Consider the following 20,834-nt stretch of genomic DNA (forward strand, 5'->3'; position numbering starts at 1 on the left):
GGGACAGTGGGTTGGGGTCTGTGGGAAGGCAATTCTGTACAGAGCCCGTCCCTCTGGACAGGTCTGTCCCTCTAATTCTCCCCCATTTCTGTCCCAGGAAGTACTGTTGGAGTGTCAGGTCAAAGGAGAGACCCTAAAGGGAGGGTCTCATCTATCCCCTCTTCTCTTTATTCCTTCTGCAAATCTTGAAGGCTTTCTTGTTACCAGAGCTTTGGCAATGGACTTGCAGAAGAATGACCCCAATAAAGGGCCATCTTGAACAGAATGTGGTGAAATCAAAGTTGAATACATGGGTGTCGCCTGTGATATGGACCAGTTGGTTTAGGGGGAATTTAACTATCAGTTTGTGCTTGGAGCATCTTGAATGCACCAGACAAGACTCTTTGGATCCCCTGCTCGTGACTTCCATGCATTGGATGGCATCCATATTCTGGGCCCTGTTACTCAGAAGAGATGGTCTTATTTTCCCAGAGACCTGTGACCCAGAGAGGATTCCTTGTGTCCTTCATTAAGAGCCAGAAGAAGAATTCAGAGAGAAACCCAGCCACAGAAGCAGAAATGTCCCGGTACAGAAAGAAGCAGGGATAAGAGTAGGGAAAAGTCCCATGAGCTCAGAGCAGAGTTTGCTCTCACTTCCCTGGTGGGCTAAGTACCAGCGCTCAAATATGACACATAGTCATAATCTGCCTTGTCCTCAGGGTGGAGCCTGGAGATGGTAGGGAAGCTGGGCTGCTGGATCTCGAGCCAGAGAAATGGTACGAGATTCCAGAAAGCTAAGAACCGACAGTATCAATTGGAGTTTAGAGGCAGTGCCTGGGCCTCATTGGTGCCAGGACACCTCATGATATCCCCAGGCTCACTGCTGCTTCCAGAGCTTCTGTCCCAGAGCCCTGGATGCTGAGGAACATTGAGTCAGGGCAGACTGAGCCCCAAGCTTGAAAGCAAAAGCAAAGATAGTTGGTAAGTTTAGGACCAATGCCCTAATTGAGCAAGAATAAGTTCACCCAAAAACAACAATGGAGTATTTCATTTAGAGCCCACCTCCTGAGCCCACAGCTGGGCAGGACGGCCCTGGGTGGGGTTGTTTATCCCACCAGGCTGCCCAGTTTTGGAATGGAGACTGGAGAGTGGGTTTCATGCCTATCTGCTCACCGAGCCTTGACCATTTTCACTGCCCTATCTGGTTCCAGACCCTGAGTCTGGGGCCCTCCAAAATGTTGTGCTTCCTGGGACCCTCGACAGGAAGGTATGGTTGAAAGATCTGTTTCAAAATAGATCTGAGGCAGAGTCCCAAGGGAGACAGAGCTGCTGAGCAGAGGTTACTCAAAGGAGAAGAGCTGAAACCACAGGACTCCAGAACTGTAAGTCCAAGTTCATTCAGGGGTTCCACAACAGTCCAAACAAACGTTCATGATATATATATCTATATAGTAAGTCATTCCTTCATCTCTTTCTGTCATTGAAATCTCAGGAGCAGTTTAGAGCACCAGTGAGCCTAACCCTCACCCTCCCTAGGAGACCGGGCAGAGCCCTGGATGGTGGTGAGGGACCCTGGTGCCCAAACAAGGGCTCCTTGCTGTGTCCCTGATTGTGGCTGCATCTGCCATACAGAGGTAAACACACTGCTTACCGTGGCTTCTCCTAGGCCACAGTCCTAGCAACACTACCACCCTCTCCCCTACCCTTGGAAACGGGTTGTGTCGGACTCATCCCTGTCTTACCTGCTGTGATGCACATAATAAATAGATGCCCAGGGGCTCAATCTCCAATATGGTGGCCACTAGCCACACGTGGTTATTAAGCACTTGAAATATATCTAGTGACCCTGTGGAATTGAATTTTTAATTTAACTCGATCTAAATTTAAACTTAAAATATGACCATTCGGTTATCGTTTGGAGCAACTTGAGTATGTGAATGAATCTACTTTTTCAACCAAATTTTATGAAATCTAAATACAGATCAAGCATTACTGATGAAAATTTAGCCATGAACTGAGATTGCAATGAACTGAGAAAGATTTAGAAGACTTAGTACCAAAAGAATGAAGGTAAAATATCACAGTAATGATGTTTAAAATATTGACTATATGTTGAAATAGTAATATTTTGAATTCATTATAACCCAATATGTGTTCTACATTTAATAATAAAATATATTATTGAAATTAAAAAAGAAATTCTTGCCAGAGTCCTCCCCTTTTAGAGACCATATTCCAGACACATCATTATGCATCCAAAAGAGTGTTTGCCCATATAAATTAGGCATAATTCATTAGTCCCAGATTTTAATGCTGTGTTCATAATTCTCTGCCTCAGCACGCCCAAAGTATTATAAAGTCCATGAAAGCATTGCTAGGTAGTTATTGAATGAATAGAAGAAAATAAATATTACATATATTTATGATTGTATATGAAGAGGATTATATTGTATGTGCTTAGCTGTACTTGATTATTTTTTTTACACCTAACAGTGGAGACGTTGCAAATTTAACACGGTGCCTGAAGACTTCTTAGATATTTTTTTTCATATTTGCTTCTCTCTCATTCTTCCTAATGTCAAGGGGTCAAGATGAAGTTCCAGGTGTTACCTTTGACCCTCACTCACCCTTATGACCTGAATCCTCTCCAAAAGCAAGCCCTGCTGTTCTACCTCCAGGATGTCCTCAAAACCAGAGAGGCAAGCCAGGATCTCCCACGAGAACCACATAGCAACCATAGGGACCTTGAAATGTACCTGAGGTTATGTCATAACCCTACTCACAAACTCTGTATTAGCATGGCTTGTAGGAGATTCAATAATAATATAACTATATAAATAGAAAAGAATCACCACCAAGCATCTCACCACTTGGGAAAAGCCATGTTTTTATTGTTTTGTAAACAACTGTTCCAAGTCAGCTGTTCTCAAACTTTTTGGTTCCAGTATCTTTTTATACTCCTAAAGATTATGGAGTTACCCCCAAAGATTTTGTTCGTGTGGATAACATCTTTCAACGTTTACCAGATTAATTAAAATTGAAAAACATTTTTAAAATGTTTACTTTAATTATACATAACAATACTAAGCAAACCACAGGTAAATAAATATAATTTATACGTATTTTATTATATGCAAGTGTACCTCAGATATATTGTCAGTTCAGTTCCAGACCACTGTAATAAAGTGACTATCACTAAATTAATATCACAAATATCAATAAAGAGAGCCAAATGAATTTTTTGGTTTCCCAGTGCATATGAAAGTTATGTTTACATCATACTGTAGTCTATTAAGTGTGCAATAGCATTATGTCCAAAAAAACAATGTACATACCTTAATTAAAAATACTTTATTGCTCAAAACAGCTAACCATCATCTGAGATTTCAGTGAGTTGCAATCATTGTCGCCACAAAAATATAATAATAATGAAAAAAGTTTTCAATATTGTGAGAATTACCAAAATGGGGCACAGAGACACAAAGTAAGCAAATGCTATTGGAAAAATGACGTAGATAGACTTGCTCAATGCAGGGTCATCACAAACCTTCAATTTTTAAAAACAAACAAACAAAACCAAAAACCCAGTATCTGCAAAGTACAATGAAATGAAATAGGACTGTATTCAAAGACTAGAAAAAAAAAATGAGGCATTGAATTTTTTTTCCTTTCCGCAAATCTTTTTAATGTCTGGCTTACTGTAAAACTGTTGGATGTGCACATTGACTTCTGCACTAAGTCTGTTGCAACATGTTGCGTTGGTTGATGTGTGTAAAGAAAAGCTTCCCTCACAGAGATTGGAGGCACAGAGGAACCCTTTGTACTGAAGCGATCCCAAGAAAGAAGTGCATGAAGGTGTGAGGCCTGGTTTTAGGGCAGTGGTCAGAGAGCAGAGGGGAGGGGCTAGTGTGGGGCAGAAGAATGGTCAGTCACCTAAATGTTCCCCTGGCTGATGCCCATGAACTAAGAGAAGTATGACAGCAGGGACACTGAAAGCTTAAGAGCAAAGTCTCCTACCTCTTGCTATTCCCATAGTGAAACTTGCTGAGCTTTCTCACAAGAGGCTTTAACAATGGATTCGAGCTTAAAAATAGGATTGGAAGTCTCCTTATTTGAGGACAGTAGAGGATGCATCCTGTGATGACTTTTGCATAATCTCTTCCCCTAGAATTTAGGAAGACCTGTGATTTGCTTCTACTCAATAAGCACTGCAAAGGTGATGAGATGTCTCTCCTTGATTAGGTTACATTAAATGGAAAACATGGCTGGATGTCACTCCTGTGATTACATTATGTGCTGTAAGATTCCCTCTTAATGAGATTTTGCTATTTACACCAACGTGGATGAACCTAGAGGGCATTGTGCTAAGTGAAATAAGTCAGACAGAAAAAGGAAAACATCATATGATTTCACTTATACGAGGAATCTAAAAATACAAAACAAATGGAAAAAACAACAACAACAAAAAACAAAACTACAGAGAATAAGCTGGTAGTTGCTAGGTAGGGGCTAATCGGTGATGGAAAGTGGGAGGTATAGACTTCGAGTTATGGAATGCATAAGTCATGGGGATGAAATGTATAGAATAGGGAATACAGTAGGGTATTGTAAAAGTCTTGTACAGTGACAGATGGCAGTTACACTTGTAGTGAGCAGAGCAAAATGTATAGAGTTGACAAATCACTATGTTGCACACCTGAAACTAATATAACATTATGTGTAAACTACACTATGTTTAAAAATATAATATCTTATACATTACTACATATTATATGTAATATAATAAATACAAGTAATATATAATAAAAGTAGAATAATATATATTTTTAGAGATTCCATCTTAGCAAACTGGAAAGAGGTCCCCCTGCTGGTCAGGAAGAAGCAAACAGCCATGCCTATGGAGAGAGCCATGTGGCAGGATGCTGTGGGCCACCTCTAGAAACCAGAAACACCGACAGCCAAAGGCCCTCAGAAAGCCAGGGCTTCAGTCATATAGCAGCAAGGAAATGAATTCTGCCAATCAACTTGCAAGCAGATTTTTTTCTCAGTTGAGCTACTGGATAGAACGCAGCAGCCACCATACTTTCATTTCAGCTTGGAGAGACACCGAGCAGGAGACCCTGCTAAACTGATCCAGGGAAAGTGGAGTAATAAATGAGTATTGTTTCAAGCCACTAGATTCGTGGTGGTTTACTACCCAGCAATGGAAAACTGGATAATAATTCCTGGATCGTCTGGGTCACTTTGGTCTAAACCAGGTAGAGACAGGTAAGATGGAGGGAGACTTTTGTTGCTGAGTGCTGGAGTGCCCGGACCCATGGACCCATACTGAGGTGCAGAGGGATGTATTCAGGTGACATGGTCCCTGAACTGTCTCAGCCCAATGAGAAGCCCTTGTTCTTCCCATAGTCTTACCACTGAAGAGGGAGACAGTCTGCATCCCAAGGCCCAGAAGAAGGAGGGAGCTTTTATTTTTGCGAAGCTTTGTCCCCTGGGAAACTGTTTTTCTTTCCCACATCATCATAAAGAGCAACAGGAATTGTATGGGGTCCCCTTCCTGAAGCACCTACGCCCCTGGGGTGATGAGCGGAAAGGACAGGAGAAATCACAGCCTGACCGCTTGGTTGGTGTAAAGGTCTGGAACACTGCAGGTTTTAATCTTCATCTTTAATAGTTTTCATCTTTGATCTTTTAAGCTTCAATTCCCAGTGGGCTTGGAGCACCGCAGATAAATGCTATGACTATCAGTGATAATCAGCCTCGCCCGCAGGCTGTAGTCCAGCGATGGTCAAGGACCCAGTATCGCCACACCTGGAGCCTGAGAATAGAGCTGGAATCCCTGAAGGCAGAGGACTCACAGCATCCATCTGGAATATGGGGGCCATTCCCGCTCGTTGTTGGTGCCAGAAGACAGGGTTGTAGATTCTAGTATGGCTGCTGCTTCTGTGCAGGAGATGCAACAATCTGTCTCAAAGTCCCAGACACGGAGGGAGGCTGGGTCAAGGAAGAACTGGGCCCAGGACGCAGAGAGGGAGGAGAAATGCAGAGAAGGTGACCCAGGTGAACCTGGGAAGAGGCAGAGAAGCGTCAGTCCAGGTACCCACATGACCTCTTCCTTGACACTCACCTGTGTCCTAAGTGAGGCGGGGAAGGGAAGGGAAGTGGAGCCAAGGCCATGGTGAAGACACCCCAGAGCTCTTCCTCCTCAGACCCCAATACTCGGGCAGGGCACACAAGACTTTCTTATCCCCTCTGCATAGTTTGAGATGCAAGGGGGCTCTCCATACAAGTTTGCTCCTGAACTCTGGTGATTCTTAATTCCTCCTCTGCCCCAGGCCCTGAGGCTTAGCACCCAGAGGAGCATGAAGATGACCTACCCCAGGCAGGAAAGGTGTGGGGGACCTAAGTCCTCTTCCCAAGAAATTACTTTGAGGCCAGATCTGTGGGGCCTGGAGCTACAGAAGTACCACCTCCAGGGATCAGTGAGCACTTGGCCTTCTAGTGAGTTTCCCTCTATTTTTTTCGTAGTTCTAAAATAAAAATAGCTCTATTTTCATCGCTGGTCAAGAAAAAAATATGATAGAAAAAGTTCCAATAAATACAGAAAGGCATTTTAATATACCCAGTGTTATTTTAGTGACCATCTTCTGGACACCTTGGCCTGCTTATTTTGTGTGTCTCCCAGAAGGTAGAGCCCATGTAACTTTCACTTCCTCCCAGGAATACTGTAAACATTCATAAAGATTACTTGAAGCAATGAATGAATGAATGGAATATTCATGTTTTAATTTTATGTGAAGAGGACTGCATTGTATGATCAATCATGTGATCTGCATTTTGCTTTCAAATATTACAGACATCATCTCATCTTTTCAGTGTATCAATTGCAGTCAACACCAAAACAGCAATCAGGCCTCAGGGCTCCTGAGCAACTGGGAGGAGCCTGCCAGCCTTTGTAACTTTTCATACCAGCCCCTTTGTTTTCTTCAGAGAGTTAGTTACAACTTGCCACTTTAAAACAATGGTGTTCTTGTTTTGGGGTCTTTTTTTTTTTTTCTTTCAGTTTTCATCCAAAACTTAATGAGCCAGAGACTGAGTATATCTGCCTGAGGGTTGCATCAGTACCACTCAAGGACAAATGTTTGTTGAACGAGTCCAGAAGACCAGAGGAAGGAGAGGCTGAGTGTCTCCAGATCCAAGCACGAAAAACTTGAGTTTTAAATGAGCTCTGTTCTAGGTGACTAACGTAGATCCAATGAGGATCAAGGTAATGACCTCATTTGCATGTACCTATGTATTCACACACTCTCTTCAGCTCTGCTATACCTCACAGGCATAGGGATATCTGGGGGAATGGCAAGGTAGACCCACAAAAACCACCCAGCCTTTACTTCCCTGTTACTCTCAGCCACCAGGACCTTCCTGCGGCCTGTGGTAACAGATTTAGGACCCTCTACATGACCAAGGCACAATGCCCGACCCTACCTCCCTTTCCAGAAAAAACACAATCTCAAAGTGTGAGGAGGTATAGTCCCTTAGGCCAGTGTGAAGGAGGCATGGGGCCGCCCCCTTGTGCTTATTTTAAAAAAAAAAATGTTTATTTATTTATTTAGAGAGAATGAGACAGAGGCAGAGAAAGACTCTCAAGCAGGCTCCATACTCTCACCATGGAGCCAGGGCTCGATCTCACGACCCTGAGATCGTGACCCGAGTCAAAAGAGTCCCACACTTAACTGACTGAACCACCCAGGCACCCCTTGTACTTCCTTTTCTTTTTTTTAAAGTTTATTTATTTTGAAAGAGAAGGTGAACAGGGGAGGAGCAGAGAGAGAGAGAGAGAGAGAGAGGGAGAGAGAGAATATCGAGCGGGCTCTGTGCTGCCAGCACCAGAACCTGCAGGGCTAGATCTCACTAACCTTGAGATAATGACCGACCTGAACCGAAACCAAGAGACCAGGAGTTGGACGCTTAACGGATTGTGTCACTCAGGCGCCCCCTTCTTTTTTTAAATTGAAGTACAAGCTACCTCCGCTTTGCTCTTAACCCCTCTCTTCTCACCAGGAAAGGATCCTCAACCATCTGGGTCATGCCATCTCCCAGAAGCCCGACTTTTCTTTTCCCAAACGGACTGACCGGAAGCAGGTGCTCAAACCAGACACCGGCCTTGCAGACACAGGTCTTGGAACCATTCGGGCTGCCAGATCCCCAGTGCCCCCTGGTGGCCCCTGACGCAGAATCCCAAGGGTGAAGGGGCCACAGCGCTGAGAGACGCCGACCACCAGACCACCGGTACCGGGCGGTGCCTATCCATCCCTCCTCGGCAGCCTTGACCTCCCCGCTTCTCACGACCGCCCTCCCACATTTTCAGCCTTCTGGTCTAGTCCTGACTTTATCAAAAGTTATTTGTTGCTGAAAGAGAGGAAGCCTGCATTTAGGAGTAGTGAAAGCTGAGATCATCCAAGGACTGGGGGAGGTAAGTAGTGCAAACCCAAGAATCTGGCTTCTGAAAAAGCTCTGGAAAACCAAATTCGGGGGGCGGGAGGGAGACTGAAGAAAGCACACCCCAGAGAGAGGACGATCTAATCAAACCCCAGCTGGGGTCTCCTCTGCCGCAGGGGTTACATAAACGGTAAAGTCCATGGAGTAGGAGGCATTGGCCTGGCCAAAGGCAAAAACATCTTTTCTAGACAAGGAGGTGGGAGTGGGGCGAGAAGCCTCGCTCAGGGCCCCGGCACCCCACATCCCGCTCCGGGTGGGGGTGGGGGGTGGGGAGTTCCAGGCCTCGAGCCTCTCCTCCGTCCCAAAGGCCTCCTTCATCCCACTCCAGCCCCATCCCCCACTTCCTTTACCGCATCCGACCCTCCGTACCCCGTGGAACCCACCCTAATCGTCCCCATCTCTCATCCCCCACCGCGACTCTCGTGCCCCCCACTCTCCCACCTCGCAGCCAAGTGGGCGTGGCCACAGGCACCACCCCTCCCCATCTTGCATCCTCTCTAGCTCATTAAAATAAACCCCTTCTGGACTCCTTGGGCGACCCCACTCGTGATCCTAAGATCTCGTGAGATTTTGCCCTGGAAGGAAAGAGAAACCGGGATTGGTCAGATAAGGCTGTTTGCGGAGGCTGAGCTCAGTGCAGCTTGCTGAGTCATTGCGCGTCCTTTCCCTCCAGCGTCTGTGCGCGGGAGACCTCGTGGTCCAGTGCGCGGTCTGCAGAAAACGTAAGTTCAAGCCCCGGATCCTCCGCTTTCTCTTAGGGTGACCTTGGACTAATCGCTGGTTAGCACCCCCCCTCCCCCAACTCTCACCCCTATTTTTTTATCTGAAAAGTGAATTATCAAAACGGAGGGTTGGAGTGAAGACCGAACAACATGCTCTGGCTCAGGTCAGGCCATGTACGCCACCTGCTTCGTAAAAGTGGCCGTGGTTATGAGTCTCAAACGTAATAATTCATCGAACTCGGGCGTCTGCGTTTATTGTTTGATCTCATTAGCTGGATGGGTATGCACTTGAAATGGGGTGGCTTTTCTAGGAATCTGGCCCCTCTGGAAGTGCCACGGTATGGGCGGACAGAAGAAGGGGCAGAAACGTGGTCTGTGTCTTCGCGGGAAGGGTTGCTTTTGACTGACCACAGGGTCTGCCACTCCAGATTGTTCTCTGGTTCAGCTCATGAGAAATTGGTAGTCGGATTTGGAGATTAGAGGGCGCCCCCCCCTCCCCCCCCCCCCCCCCCCCCCCCGCATTGGGCAGGACCGGGTCTCAAGTATTCAATTTCCTCAGCAGTGTTCGCTGAGATTTTCATAGGGGCCCGTGGCTTGCTCAATACACGTGTTAACACACAACCTCTTTGTTTCTCGAGCGTTTTGGTTCTTGCTCTCAGACTTGGGTAGATAACAGGTGACTGAGACGTTAGGAGACCAGGGCCACCAAGTATTGGAGGACCTTGAGGCCGGTCTGAGCCAGACCACAGTGGACAGAAGACGTCTTCAGGTAAGCTGCCCCCCCCCCCCCCCCCCCCCCCCCCCCCCCCCCCCCGCCCAACCATCTTAGGTGTCTGGAAAAGCCCTGTTGTTCCCTCTGTTCTTATCTTGGAGGAGCTGGATGGAGTCTGCTCCATCTGGAGGCTGCTCAAGAGGGGAGGAAGATGCAGAAGGAGCTTTTATTTTTTTTCCAGTCATTTCCCCAGTGGAGCATTTGTCCTGTTGCTTTCTTATTAGAAGGAACTGTCTTGTGCTGGGGGCTTCATTCCCAAAGCCACGGTAATGTTCACAACCTCTGCTTGGGGGCAGGAGCAGGGCTGGCATCAGACCCTAGAGACTTGACTCCTGTTTGGTGTCAAGCAGGGACGGAGTGGGTGAGCCCAGGGAAGTTTTGGTCTCACTGCCCTGTGGGCTTGGGCCACTGGGGGTAAAGGGACACTCCTTGAAAGAGAACAATAATAGTGCCCAATTAGTGCTCCAGACAAATCCCAAGATCAGGGAGGACTATGGTCTGACTTGAAACTGGAGAAGGGACGGAGGCCCGGGACAACCTCATGCATTGTGTCAGGCAGCACATGGGCATCCTTGATAGCAAGACGCCTGGCTTATAAGCCCAGAGTTACCGTGGCCTCCAGAGCAGGAAATGATGACCTTCCGTCCCAGAGCCACAGATACTAAGAGTGTCTGTGTCAGAACACGCTGGGACCAGGACCCTGAGAGGAGGAGGACCTGCAAAGAGGAGAGGTCAAGGTGAAAGCCATGATTCCAGAGGAGATTGGGGCAGAGGGGGAGAGAGGGGTCAGCCCCAGGCGACCAGAATGTCTCCCCTCCTTAGTGTCCCTCACCTGTGCAGAGTGCCAGGAAGATGAGCAGAGCAGAACCCAGGCCACGGTGGAGATGTCGCAGAGGTCTACTTCCTGTGGCGCCAGCGCCGCCCTGGGCCCCCCTTCTTATCCCCTGCTTCACATGTGGCAGGGACCTGCATGTGCCTCTGTACCTCAGATCCTGTGGGTGACACCCCATCAGTGAATTCTCTTACTTGCTCCTGCCGAGGGTGTGCAGGGGAGACGGGTTCTCGCAGGAGTTGTTCTGAGCCTGACTCAACCAGAGAGACAGAGCTGCTGAGCAGAGGTGCCTCTAGACAGTGAGCTCAGGTCTTTGCAGATTTCTTCCTGGGAATATTGCACCCCTCCCCAACCCATCCTTCTGGATGCCTGACAAGGCCCACAGACTCAGCTGGTACAGACCTGCTGACCCCATGAGTGGAATGTTCCCATTCTCAGGTGACTTCTCCATGCTCAGCACAGAGCCCGACATACAAGGCTCGATCTCCCAACCGTGAGATCATGACCTGAGCTGAAAGAAAGAGATGCTTAACCCACTGAGCCGCCTAAGCATCCCGACATTTTATGTCTTGAGAAAGTAGAGGCTAGAAAAGTGAACTGCTTTGGTAACTTCCTAAGTTCTACCAAACACGAGGAATTCTTTTTACTCATCGTTGTGATTGAGAATCCAGCTTCAAGCGCACAGTGCCCATCTCCCGCAGAAGTGTAAAGGGAGATTACAGCTATGACAAAGGGTTGAAGATACTCCGGGGGAACTGATCCTGGCAAAAACCTTCACACGAAAGGAATTCTCTCAAAAATATGTCATGGCGTTGAAAACACGAAGGATAAGATATCGGAAGCCTCCCCAAACTTAGAAGGCAGCATGATAGTTTGCCAGGGCACAGAAAAGATGCTCACTCTGTACCAAAAGTTATAGGAGAAGAACCATAAGCAATGTTAAAACCACTTTTGATACTTTTTTTTTTTTACAGAGAAGGGATTTAATTTTTAGTGTTTAAAATCAGTGTACTAAATAAACAGTAGTTTTACTATTTTATTCATTTCTTAACATACTTGTAACTGATAGGAAGAGAATTCTTAATGGGTTAGCAAAAAATAATTTTTAAATTGCCACAGAAAAGCCATAACTTTGCCTGTGAATGGTTAAGGTGGCTTTGCATAGTTTCATCTTGCATGGTCACTTTTATGACCCTGTTCTACCACACAAAGCAAAGTCAACCTGTGATTAACTTATTTTTCAGCTTGCTGCTTTTTCATTTGCTTACTCAATAGAATGCAAGATGCGTGACCCTCAGTAAGTGTTTTTGAGTAAATCACGGATTGAGAAGAGAGCATGTGTCTGGGTATGGGGCAAGGGGCCAGCTGGTCCAGAGACATCCCTGTGAACATGCTCCAGTGCCTCCTGTCAGCCCTCAACTTACGGCATAGGGGATTTTTCCCACCAAGTGTGAGGCCAGTGTCCCTGGAACCCCGAGGATCATTGCTTCCTGTCCAGTGGAACAAATCCCAGTGGAAAGTGCCTGATAGCCTGATGCATCTGGCTTTACTGTGAGCTACCATGACCTTCTTATGGCTTGGAGTCCAAGATTTGAGGGTCATGGGGCGCCTGGGTAGCTCAGTTGGTTGAGCGTCCCAACTTCAGCTCAGGTCATGATGTCACGGCTTGTGAGTTCAAGCCCCGCGTCAGGCTCTGTGCCGGCAGCTCAGAGCCTGGAGCCTGTCTTCGGATTCTGTGTCTCCCTCTCTCTCTGACCCTTCCCTGCTTGCGCCCTCTCTCTCTCTCTCAAAAATAAATAAAACATTAATAAAAATTTTTAATAAAAATAAAAAGTAAATAAAGATTTGAGGGTCAATTTGGTGACAGGGACACAGTTCCAGACCCCATTCTCTCTCCCTCTTTCTCTCTCTCGCTGTCCCCCTGCCTCCCGCAAAGCACAAATCTCAGTCAGTTGAGCTGTGATAGGTAAGGAGGCTGAAGAGCAAAATCCCAAGGAGCAGCCCAAGGGCTGAATGCCGAGGCTGGGGCCCTCACCTTCCCTCTAAATCTGTCACCTTTGCATGCAGGAATTGGCTTGCCACTTTCTCTCCCTCTCCCCATACTCTCCATTTGTCTGATTCTGTGCCCTTGGTCTGCAGTGACATGCAGGCGTGCACATTCACACACACACACACACACACACACACACAGCCACTGGCACCTTACTCAGGCGCACAGTGTCTCTAGGTAGTCTCAGACATGTCTCCACCCTTTAAGGGACACAGCTCTGTGGGAGCCAGAAGACCTGGCCTCCTGTTATGCTGTCATTTCCTCCTCTCCCTCCATTCTGGGCCCCACATGGGATGCTCTTGGCCTTTTCCTTTTTAGTCCCTTCTCCTGCCACCAGTCTGGAATGAGTCCTCCCCCACTGTGCCTCCAGAAACACTTCCTTAGAATTAACTGGCTAGATCCAGAGTGACCTGGACGTTGGACAGGTCCTCACTGGCAAGGAAGAAAGGAACAATCCCGTGTTTAGGTCTAGATGTCACCGGATTTGTTGAATACAGGAAGGGGCAGGGAGGGCCAAGAGAGAGACCTTTAATTTTTAAAGACACAGAGGGCAAAATATTTCAGGGTAATAAGAGGTGTGACTCCAGGGGAAAATGTTGAAGACGTACTGGATACCATGTGGAATCTTGTCTACCCGAGGGCGTCCTCAAGAAAGCCTGAGAGGGACTGACCCCTGTATCAGGACTGGGCTCCCAGCTTCTCATTAGCCTGGCACCCCTGAAGACCAGTGGAGTTGGGGTCTTTCTCTGGAACTCAGGAAGTGTCTTTTGGCATTGCTGGGGCCTCTTGCATCCAGAAAAGCAGTTGGGCTTATTTTCTTTCTTCACCTTGTGGCTTGTCATGTCCTCCAAGATAGTGCTCAGTAGAATTGAGGGAAATGCCTTGATTTCTGTTGATACCAATGGAAAGGTGTTCCCCAGCATTGTAGCCACTCCCCAGGCTCTAAGAGAGGTGGGCTCACGTGCCAGGGACACAGAGCGGGCTTGCCCAGTTGGCACAGAAGCATTCTAAAGACCCCAATAAGGTAGATGCTGTGGGATCCTAGTTGGAATTCTGTTGACTAGAAGGGGTGGGGGCAGGGCACCCACCCTGACGAGCCCAGGGGCTGCTCTGGCCTGTGTAGCAAATGAAGACCATGAGAACGGGTGACCAGGATGCAGTAGGAACATGCCTCAAATTCATGCCTTGGCTCTGGGAGTTGTCCGGAGCCAGTCTTGATCCTGGGCAGGAAGGACGGTCTATCTAGATGTGCTCTTGGTGCCCCTGCCTCCAACCGCACAGCGTGTCCCCTGGTCCAACAGGCTTCTATCTATGTGGAGGTGAACAGAGGAGTGTCCCTTGCTTCACAAGGGAAGAGTGTTTGGTTCATACTAAACATTGTTAGATCTGAAGGCAATGGTCACTCCTGCCCCCTTGGATCTGGATACTGGGATCCCACAGACACTTTCCAAACTTGGACTTCTGCAATTTTTCCTATTTTCCCAAGGTCCAGATGAAGTCTGTCATCAGGCCTCTCTAACATTGAGATTGTCTGATCACTTGGTGGGGCAGATCCATCCAGACCCCTCCTCTGAGGGTGTCTACCAAACTAATCCCTGTGTAGAGTTGAGTCCCGGATTCACTGGGCTAAAAATAAAATTACAGCGAACTTTAAATTTTCTGCAAAAGTTATTGAGGGTACTGGATGAAATGTTCCAGAGCACCATTTCTGTGTCCAGTGACAGCTCAATAATCAGGGACATTTACGATTATGTTTGTTGCCAATCTCAGTCTCACAGCTCATTGGTAGCGGTGATTGCCTAGTGGCTAAAATGCCAAGAGAGAACATTCCAGTTTAACCTTATTTTATGCACACGGGTAATAGAAATTTGGAGAAAGCAGTCTCCATGAAGATACTAAAATGGAGAACATCGTGGAGAGAATCCCAGTCTCCTTGCCAGTAGTATATAAGAATTGTTTGGGCATCACCATGCAAGGAGTAAAGAATAGCCTGGAGAATTCTTTATGGGGGGAGATGTTCTCACTCTGTGTGTTCTGAAACCACCAATGTGTGATCCAGCCCAGCATGGGAATCATCTCTAAATTTGGCAGATCCTTAAATGTCAAATATAGCTTCAAATTTTGTAGGGAAAGGTGTTGGTATTTGTGCACGAAACCTAATATGGAGAGTGGGGGAAAGTTTTCCTGTTCCTAATGGTGCTTTCCCAGCAGAATAGGAGTAACTAAGAAGCTTAGGGGCAGAGCCAGAAGGAGCTTTTTGAAGTTGCACTTATATTAGTTGTTTCCTAGGATTGAGGAAACAGCAGTTGTCAATATATACCTGGGAAGGGGCCTTTGGAGATCACATTTAGGGCCGAGGCCCCCGTGAAATGCCTAGACCTGATTGGCCTTTGAAAAGTCAGGTTCTGGAAGAGGATACCTGAGCCTAAAGAGAAAGTCTTCTGGTGGCAGCTTCTTGATGACAAGGCTACGTGTGTTTTAGCTCACACTTATTTCTCTCCCTGCCTCTAAGACCCCAAAGAGCCCATGGCCTTCACCCCTCAGTGGCTGTCAGAATTGGACTAGTCCTGTCCCCGGTTTGGTTGCCAGTACTGTTCAAATACCCAGCCCCTCCCTTCTTCTGGCCAACCCCTGGTTGTAATTCTGACCTGAACTCCTTCAGGGAAGCCTTGACCGTCAAAATATGGAAAACCAACAATTCTTCAATTGTACCACTGTTCCTTTGTGAATAGACACACAGTTTGTGGTTTTAGGTAATACAGAGTTTAAGTGCCTATGTGATATTCTGGAAGTTTATTTTATTTATTTTTTTCTTTTGAGACAACACCACTGTCTGCATAAAGCTGTCTTAACTCGAACATTTGAATTTTTCTGATGTGGCCAAAACTCCCCCAAGTGTACCTCCAGGTTGGTTTTCTTTCTTTTTCTTTCATGAATGGGGCATATGATTCAGTCAGTTGTATAGAGAAAGTCAGAAACCCAATCTGGATTAACTGGATGGAGAGCCAGTGATAAGATTGTGCTTTCAGTTGGAAATTGAAATGTCAGCTAGAATTTGAAAAGGGGGGTGAGGCCAGAAAGGCCTATAATAATTGCATCTGAGGAGCCAGCCGAGAGACCCAGAGGTCTGGAGCAGTAGAGTGCCGCCTGAAGTCCGAGCCGATGGTCCCCTGCGCCATGCCCATCGTGGGGAGGCGGCAGCCACAGGCTGGGACACTGCCATCGCACTGCCCTCAGCCGTGTCGTGTGAACAAGTAGGCTTTGCTTTTGCCTCGGAATACAGTTTTGCCTTAATCTCAAACCTTTTGATTTCTGCTTTGGTGTCTAGGCCATTTTACAGACATTTACAATATTTCTTAATCAAATAGCTTTTTTTTTGGGAAATGAAAGACATCCAGTTAGTTGGACTTTTTTGATGATGTTTTAAATTTTAAACATTTAGTTTGTGTTTGGGAATTATAGTTCATAAAATTTATTGTTTTGTGATTTTACTAGTTAGAGCTTTTTTTTTAGAAAAATAAACTAAAAGCTTGAAAAATATTCCGTAGGAAAAATAAATACTCCATAGAGTATTTTTAAAAGTGGAGGCTTTGTTCTGAATATGAGCTGTAAACAAAATGTTTCTCTAAACAAAATGGTAATTTTCTTATTTGTAGGAGAGACATAATAAAATCATTTGGGGAATAGTGTGTTTTTTTTTATCTCCAACTACCACATGCTTTAGAACATTATGCCACTTTTACAGTTGAAAATTTTTTAAATGACGTAATGGTACTTATTGTACGGACGTTCTTTAATCTTTCCCATCTGGGTTGATTGTTAGAGCTGAGGAGGGGGTTATGCTGGGCCACGTGGCATTCCTTGTTCCTCTGTACTTTCAGTCCTCAGGTTATAATCATCAACTTTTCTCAAAAAAGGATGGGGCCAGTGGTTATCTTGTTCTCCCACCAGGGCCTGGTAAGATGCTCATTCTGGCTCCCGCACAGGCAGAACTGTGGGTTTGCGGCCACCTAGCAGAGAATGGAACTGGGGTAAACTGAGGACTCCCCAACTATTGTCAGAACAGTGATTTTGGCTTTGAATTCATTTCTCTCAGGCTGGAGGGATAATGGGGTTGCTCATACTTATTAGCCTTGTTCCCTGGATGTTTCGCCAGGATTCTTTTCGGAGCAGATTCATCAGGATGAGCCTCCCGGCCCCACCCAGACTCGTGGATCTGGCAGGTCAGAGCCTGCTGAAGGACCAGGCCTTGGCCATCGCTGCTCTGGAGGTGCTGCCCATGGAGCTCTTCCCACCGCTGTTCACAGCGGCCTTCGCTGGGAGGTACAGTGAGACCCTGAAGGCGATGGTGCAGGCCTGGCCCTTTGCCTGCCTTCCTCTGGGGGCCCTGATGAAGGAGCAGCAGCCTCACCAGGAGATCTTTCAAGCTGCACTGGATGGACTCGACGTCCTGCTTGCCCAGGAGCCTCGGCCCAGGTGAGGGTGATCCCATAGCTTGAGAGGGCCCTCGGGGTCCCAGCTCTTGCTTGGGGTCAGGGAGAGTACAGGGCCACAGGGTAGGCCAGAGGCTTCTGCTGGTGCCAGTGAGGAAGCTCAGAGCTGTCTTGGGGCCATCGCTGGGGTCCCTCTTGGAACAGGCTGTGCACATATAGAGCTGATTGAGATGCAGAGGTGACCAAAGAAGCATGTGCCTGACCCTTCTTCATGGCACTTAAAGGTGCTACAAGTGGGGAGCGGGAAGGATCTGTAGCCCAAGGAGACACCGACATACAGAGTATGGACTAAAAGTACAGGCCAGATGTCTGGGCCTCGCCTAGATTTTGAGACTCATGGTCGTATTCCCTGTTGATCTGAAAGCTTCTCGGTCTGTCTCCCATCTTCCCTGCAGGAGGTGGAAACTTCAGGTACTGGATTTACGGAAGAATGCTCATCAGGACTTCTGGACCGTGTGGTCTGGGACCAGGGCCAGTATATATTCCCTGTTGGAGCCAGAGGTGGCCCAGCCCGTGAAGAAGAGGCAAAAAGTAGATAGTTGCAGGCCAGGGCCCAAGCAGACCTTGGCTCCTGTGGAGGTGCTTATCGATCTTTGCCTCAAAGAAGGCACCCCTGATGAGTCTCTCGCCTACCTCATCCGGAAAGTCAAGCAGGGCAAAGGTCTGCTGCACCTGTGCTGTAAGAAGCTGAAGATTTTCGCCATGCCGATGCAGAACATCAAGAAGATCCTGAAAATGGTGCAGCTGGACTCTATCCAGGATTTGGAAGTGAATTGTACCTGGAAACTGTCCACCCTGGGGAAGTTTGCTCCTCACCTGGGTCAGATGGGCAATCTGCGTAGGCTCCTCCTCTCCCACATTCACATGTCTGCCCACTCCACCCCCACGAAGGAGGAACAGTGTGTCAGCCAGTTCACCTCTCAGTTCCTCAGGCTGCACTACCTTGAGGAGCTCTATTTGGACTCTATCTCCTTCCTTAAGGACCGCCTGGACCAAGTGCTCAGGTGAGGGATGGTGAGGTTTCTTGGCAGACGGGCACAAGCCCTTTTTCATTCCAGTAAACAGTAAGGGGCGTCTGCCGCATGCCTGCCGTTTGACATTGCCGGAGGGCAGGAGTCACTGAAGGTCCACACACGGCCATGACGTCCCCATGCATGTTGTCACATAACCTCCCAGATGAAGGTTGGGGGTATGAACTAGAATACACACTCCTCGAAGGGACTCCTCACTAGGAATCTGTATATGGGGGGTTGGGGGCAGGTGAGTGTGCCTTTGAGAATTCTTCCTGAGAAAACGATGCCTGAATGATGATGGTCAAAACTAACAAAAAAAATAACTAAACCTGAGGGAGTTGATGAAGGGAAAGCGTATCCTGACGTGAGGTTTCAGATCGCAAGCTCTGTGCTCGGCATCTTTGACAACGTGAGCCTCTCCCTCCAAACCTGCCTCCCATCCCTGGCAGTAAAGGGTTGCTCTGGGTTCCACGTCCAGAGGAGATGCCTGATTCTGGGCACGAGTGGGAGGGAGCAGAAATGCGGAACGGTGTCAAGTCAGATCCTTCGGGCTGCGTGCTGCCAGACCTTGCCCACGTTAGCCCTTCATGCCCATTTCCCATTGGCCTCATGCAAACGGGTCCCAGCGACGGGTCTGAGCAGCGGCCAGAAGGAAGCCTGAGTTGAAAGCATTTCTAGTCCTGTGGCCCAGTACTAGATTTCAGTGGTTCCCTTCCTTATTTGAGACACGGGGCCGGGCTTCCCTTTTGAGTGCCTCTGTGCTTACAACACCTCTGAAGGGCGTGCTGTGCTCCACTTGCCAGCAGAGGGGATGTTTGAGGTTTCGTTCACTTTGACCAAGTCACCCAGCACATAAGTGATGGAGAAAGGACTCCACTGAAATATGGATTGACTTGAGTGCCTTTTTTCCGCACTCGGCATCCTGGGGCTTGACCATCGTCTGTGACGCATTGGGTTTTGGTGGAGTGGGCCTCTCTTCCCTCGAGGCCTGGGTCATCCCCACGTCCCTCCGTCTGCCACCTCCATCCTCTAGAACTAACTGCTCTGTCTCTTCCCAGCTGCCTGAAGACCCCCTTGGAGACCCTGTCAATAACTAACTGCCTGCTTTCGGAATCAGACTTGACGCATCTGTCCCAGCACCTGAACGTCAGTCAGCTGAAGGACCTGGGTCTCAGTGGGGTCAGCCTGACCTGTATGAGTGCCGGGCCCCTCCAAGTTCTGATAGAGAGAGCCTCTGCCACCCTCCAGGACCTGGACTTAGATGAGTGTGGGATCATGGACTCCCAGTTCAGTGCCATCCTGCCTGCCCTGAGCCACTGCTCGCAGCTCATGACTTTCAGTTTCTGTGGAAACCCCATCTCCATGGCTGTCCTGGAGGACCTGCTTCACCACACCGTCGGGCTGAGCAAGCTGAGCCACGTACTGTATCCCGCCCCCCTGGAGAGTTACGAGGATGTCCGTGGCACCCTCCACCTGGGCAGGCTTGCCCACCTGCATGCCAGGCTGAAGCAGATGCTGCAGGAGCTGGGGCGGCCTGGCATGGTCTGGTTCAGTGCCAACCCCTGTCCTCATTGTGGCGATAGGACCTTCTATGACCCGGAGCCCATTCTCTGCCCCTGTTACATGCCTGTGTAGCTGGATGCGTGTATCCCAGGCCTCGTTCTGGGCACTTGGATGCTGAAGCCCAGGTGTGTTTCTTGGCGGAACACAGAAGCCACAGTTTGAGACACCTGCCCAATGTGAGCAGCTAAAGGAAAGGTGATCGGGGAGGGGGGGATGTTGACCTGGGAGTTAATGGGATCTTCGGGGAGACGCATTTAGAGCATTAGAAGTATGAATCTGAATTTCTAGAGGGAGATTCGAGTTTGGGAGGTAGATGTGGGAGTTATCCCTGAATGGATGGTTGTAAAGCAGTGGTCAGAAATAAAGAGCCTCAATGTCAACCATCTGGTGTCCTCTGTGCTACGTTAAGCTTATTCTGCAGTTTAAGCCTCGGGAATCTGCAGTTACTGATTAAACAAGAAGGTATGGCATCTGTGATGCGCAAACGCTAAACTGGGTGAGGTTCGGCCCCAGGAGTTCACGGCACCATTTGTCATTCCTTCATTTGGCTCTTGTGTCTGGTGCATCTGTTACCTTCTCACTTACTTCCGTGGCTGTTTAATTGGTCAACACACACACGGTGCATCCTCAGGGCCCGGAACATACTAAGTGGCCAGTAGTGCACTAGAGGAAAAGTGCTTTTCGGAGGCTCCCACTGCTCACTCTGTCAAGGCTCTGTACTCGAGCACTCCTCACCAGTGGATCCAGTGGATCCATAGTCTCCACCCCTGGCCTTTGGATGCACCAAGATATGGCTTCACTGTGCACAAGTCAGGTCCCCAGTACTAGAGGGGTCATCACCCTGAAGATGAGTCAGAGCCTTTGGGCCTCACCAGCCCATGACTGTCTTCCAAACAGGGCCAACCCTTTAT

At 47.9% G+C, this 20,834-nt stretch overlaps 4 protein-coding genes, 1 long non-coding RNA gene and 1 gene segment (V, D, J or C); 1 reads left to right on the forward strand and 5 right to left on the reverse strand.

Annotated features, from left to right (window-relative positions):
* LOC102968706 (immunoglobulin lambda-1 light chain) overlaps positions 1–20,834 on the reverse strand; it is a 718,086-nt gene that overhangs the window by 337,120 nt on the left and 360,132 nt on the right. The gene's annotated exons all lie outside the window — the stretch shown is intronic.
* Positions 1–20,834, reverse strand: part of LOC122232563 — a 1,057,381-nt gene that overhangs the window by 319,111 nt on the left and 717,436 nt on the right.
* Positions 1–20,834, reverse strand: part of LOC122232564 (immunoglobulin lambda-1 light chain-like) — a 586,739-nt gene that overhangs the window by 309,083 nt on the left and 256,822 nt on the right. The window lies entirely within an intron of this gene.
* Positions 1–20,834, reverse strand: part of LOC102959445 (immunoglobulin lambda-1 light chain-like) — a 480,152-nt gene that overhangs the window by 295,662 nt on the left and 163,656 nt on the right. The gene's annotated exons all lie outside the window — the stretch shown is intronic.
* On the reverse strand, positions 5,632–9,391 carry LOC122232580. Its single transcript, XR_006209926.1, has 2 exons — positions 9,288–9,391; positions 5,632–6,045 (listed from the first exon to the last, which is right to left on the reverse strand). It is a non-coding gene; the product is annotated as an uncharacterized LOC122232580 (long non-coding RNA).
* Positions 7,946–20,303, forward strand: PRAME (PRAME nuclear receptor transcriptional regulator). 7 transcript variants are annotated; one of them, XM_042962202.1, is made up of 9 exons: positions 7,946–8,452; positions 8,980–9,200; positions 9,839–9,969; positions 12,049–12,101; positions 15,675–15,761; positions 16,736–16,811; positions 17,011–17,330; positions 17,743–18,351; positions 19,419–20,303. In XM_042962202.1, exons 6-9 carry the CDS (start codon positions 16,773–16,775, stop codon positions 19,993–19,995), a joined length of 1,545 nt encoding a protein of 514 aa, XP_042818136.1. In that variant the 5' UTR covers positions 7,946–8,452; positions 8,980–9,200; positions 9,839–9,969; positions 12,049–12,101; positions 15,675–15,761; positions 16,736–16,772; the 3' UTR covers positions 19,996–20,303. The 7 variants fall into 7 exon arrangements, with proteins under 7 accessions (XP_042818136.1, XP_042818137.1, XP_042818138.1 ...); XM_042962203.1 differs by having other exon boundaries at positions 9,152–9,200; XM_042962204.1 differs by having other exon boundaries at positions 9,152–9,200; positions 9,860–9,969.

The sequence above is a fragment of the Panthera tigris genome, chromosome D3, assembly GCF_018350195.1.
Source record: "Panthera tigris isolate Pti1 chromosome D3, P.tigris_Pti1_mat1.1, whole genome shotgun sequence".
Taxonomy (NCBI): Eukaryota; Metazoa; Chordata; class Mammalia; order Carnivora; family Felidae; genus Panthera; species Panthera tigris.

Bases quoted from the DNA above. Each gene is read 5' to 3' on its own strand.
- PRAME (XM_042962202.1), top strand. From the start codon at position 16,773: ATGGGGCCAGTGGTTATCTTGTTCTCCCACCAGGGCCTG. The intron at 17,331-17,742 runs GTGAGGGTGATC...TCTTCCCTGCAG, and splicing joins GCCCAGGAGCCTCGGCCCAG to GAGGTGGAAACTTCAGGTAC. The intron at 18,352-19,418 runs GTGAGGGATGGT...GTCTCTTCCCAG, and splicing joins CGCCTGGACCAAGTGCTCAG to CTGCCTGAAGACCCCCTTGG.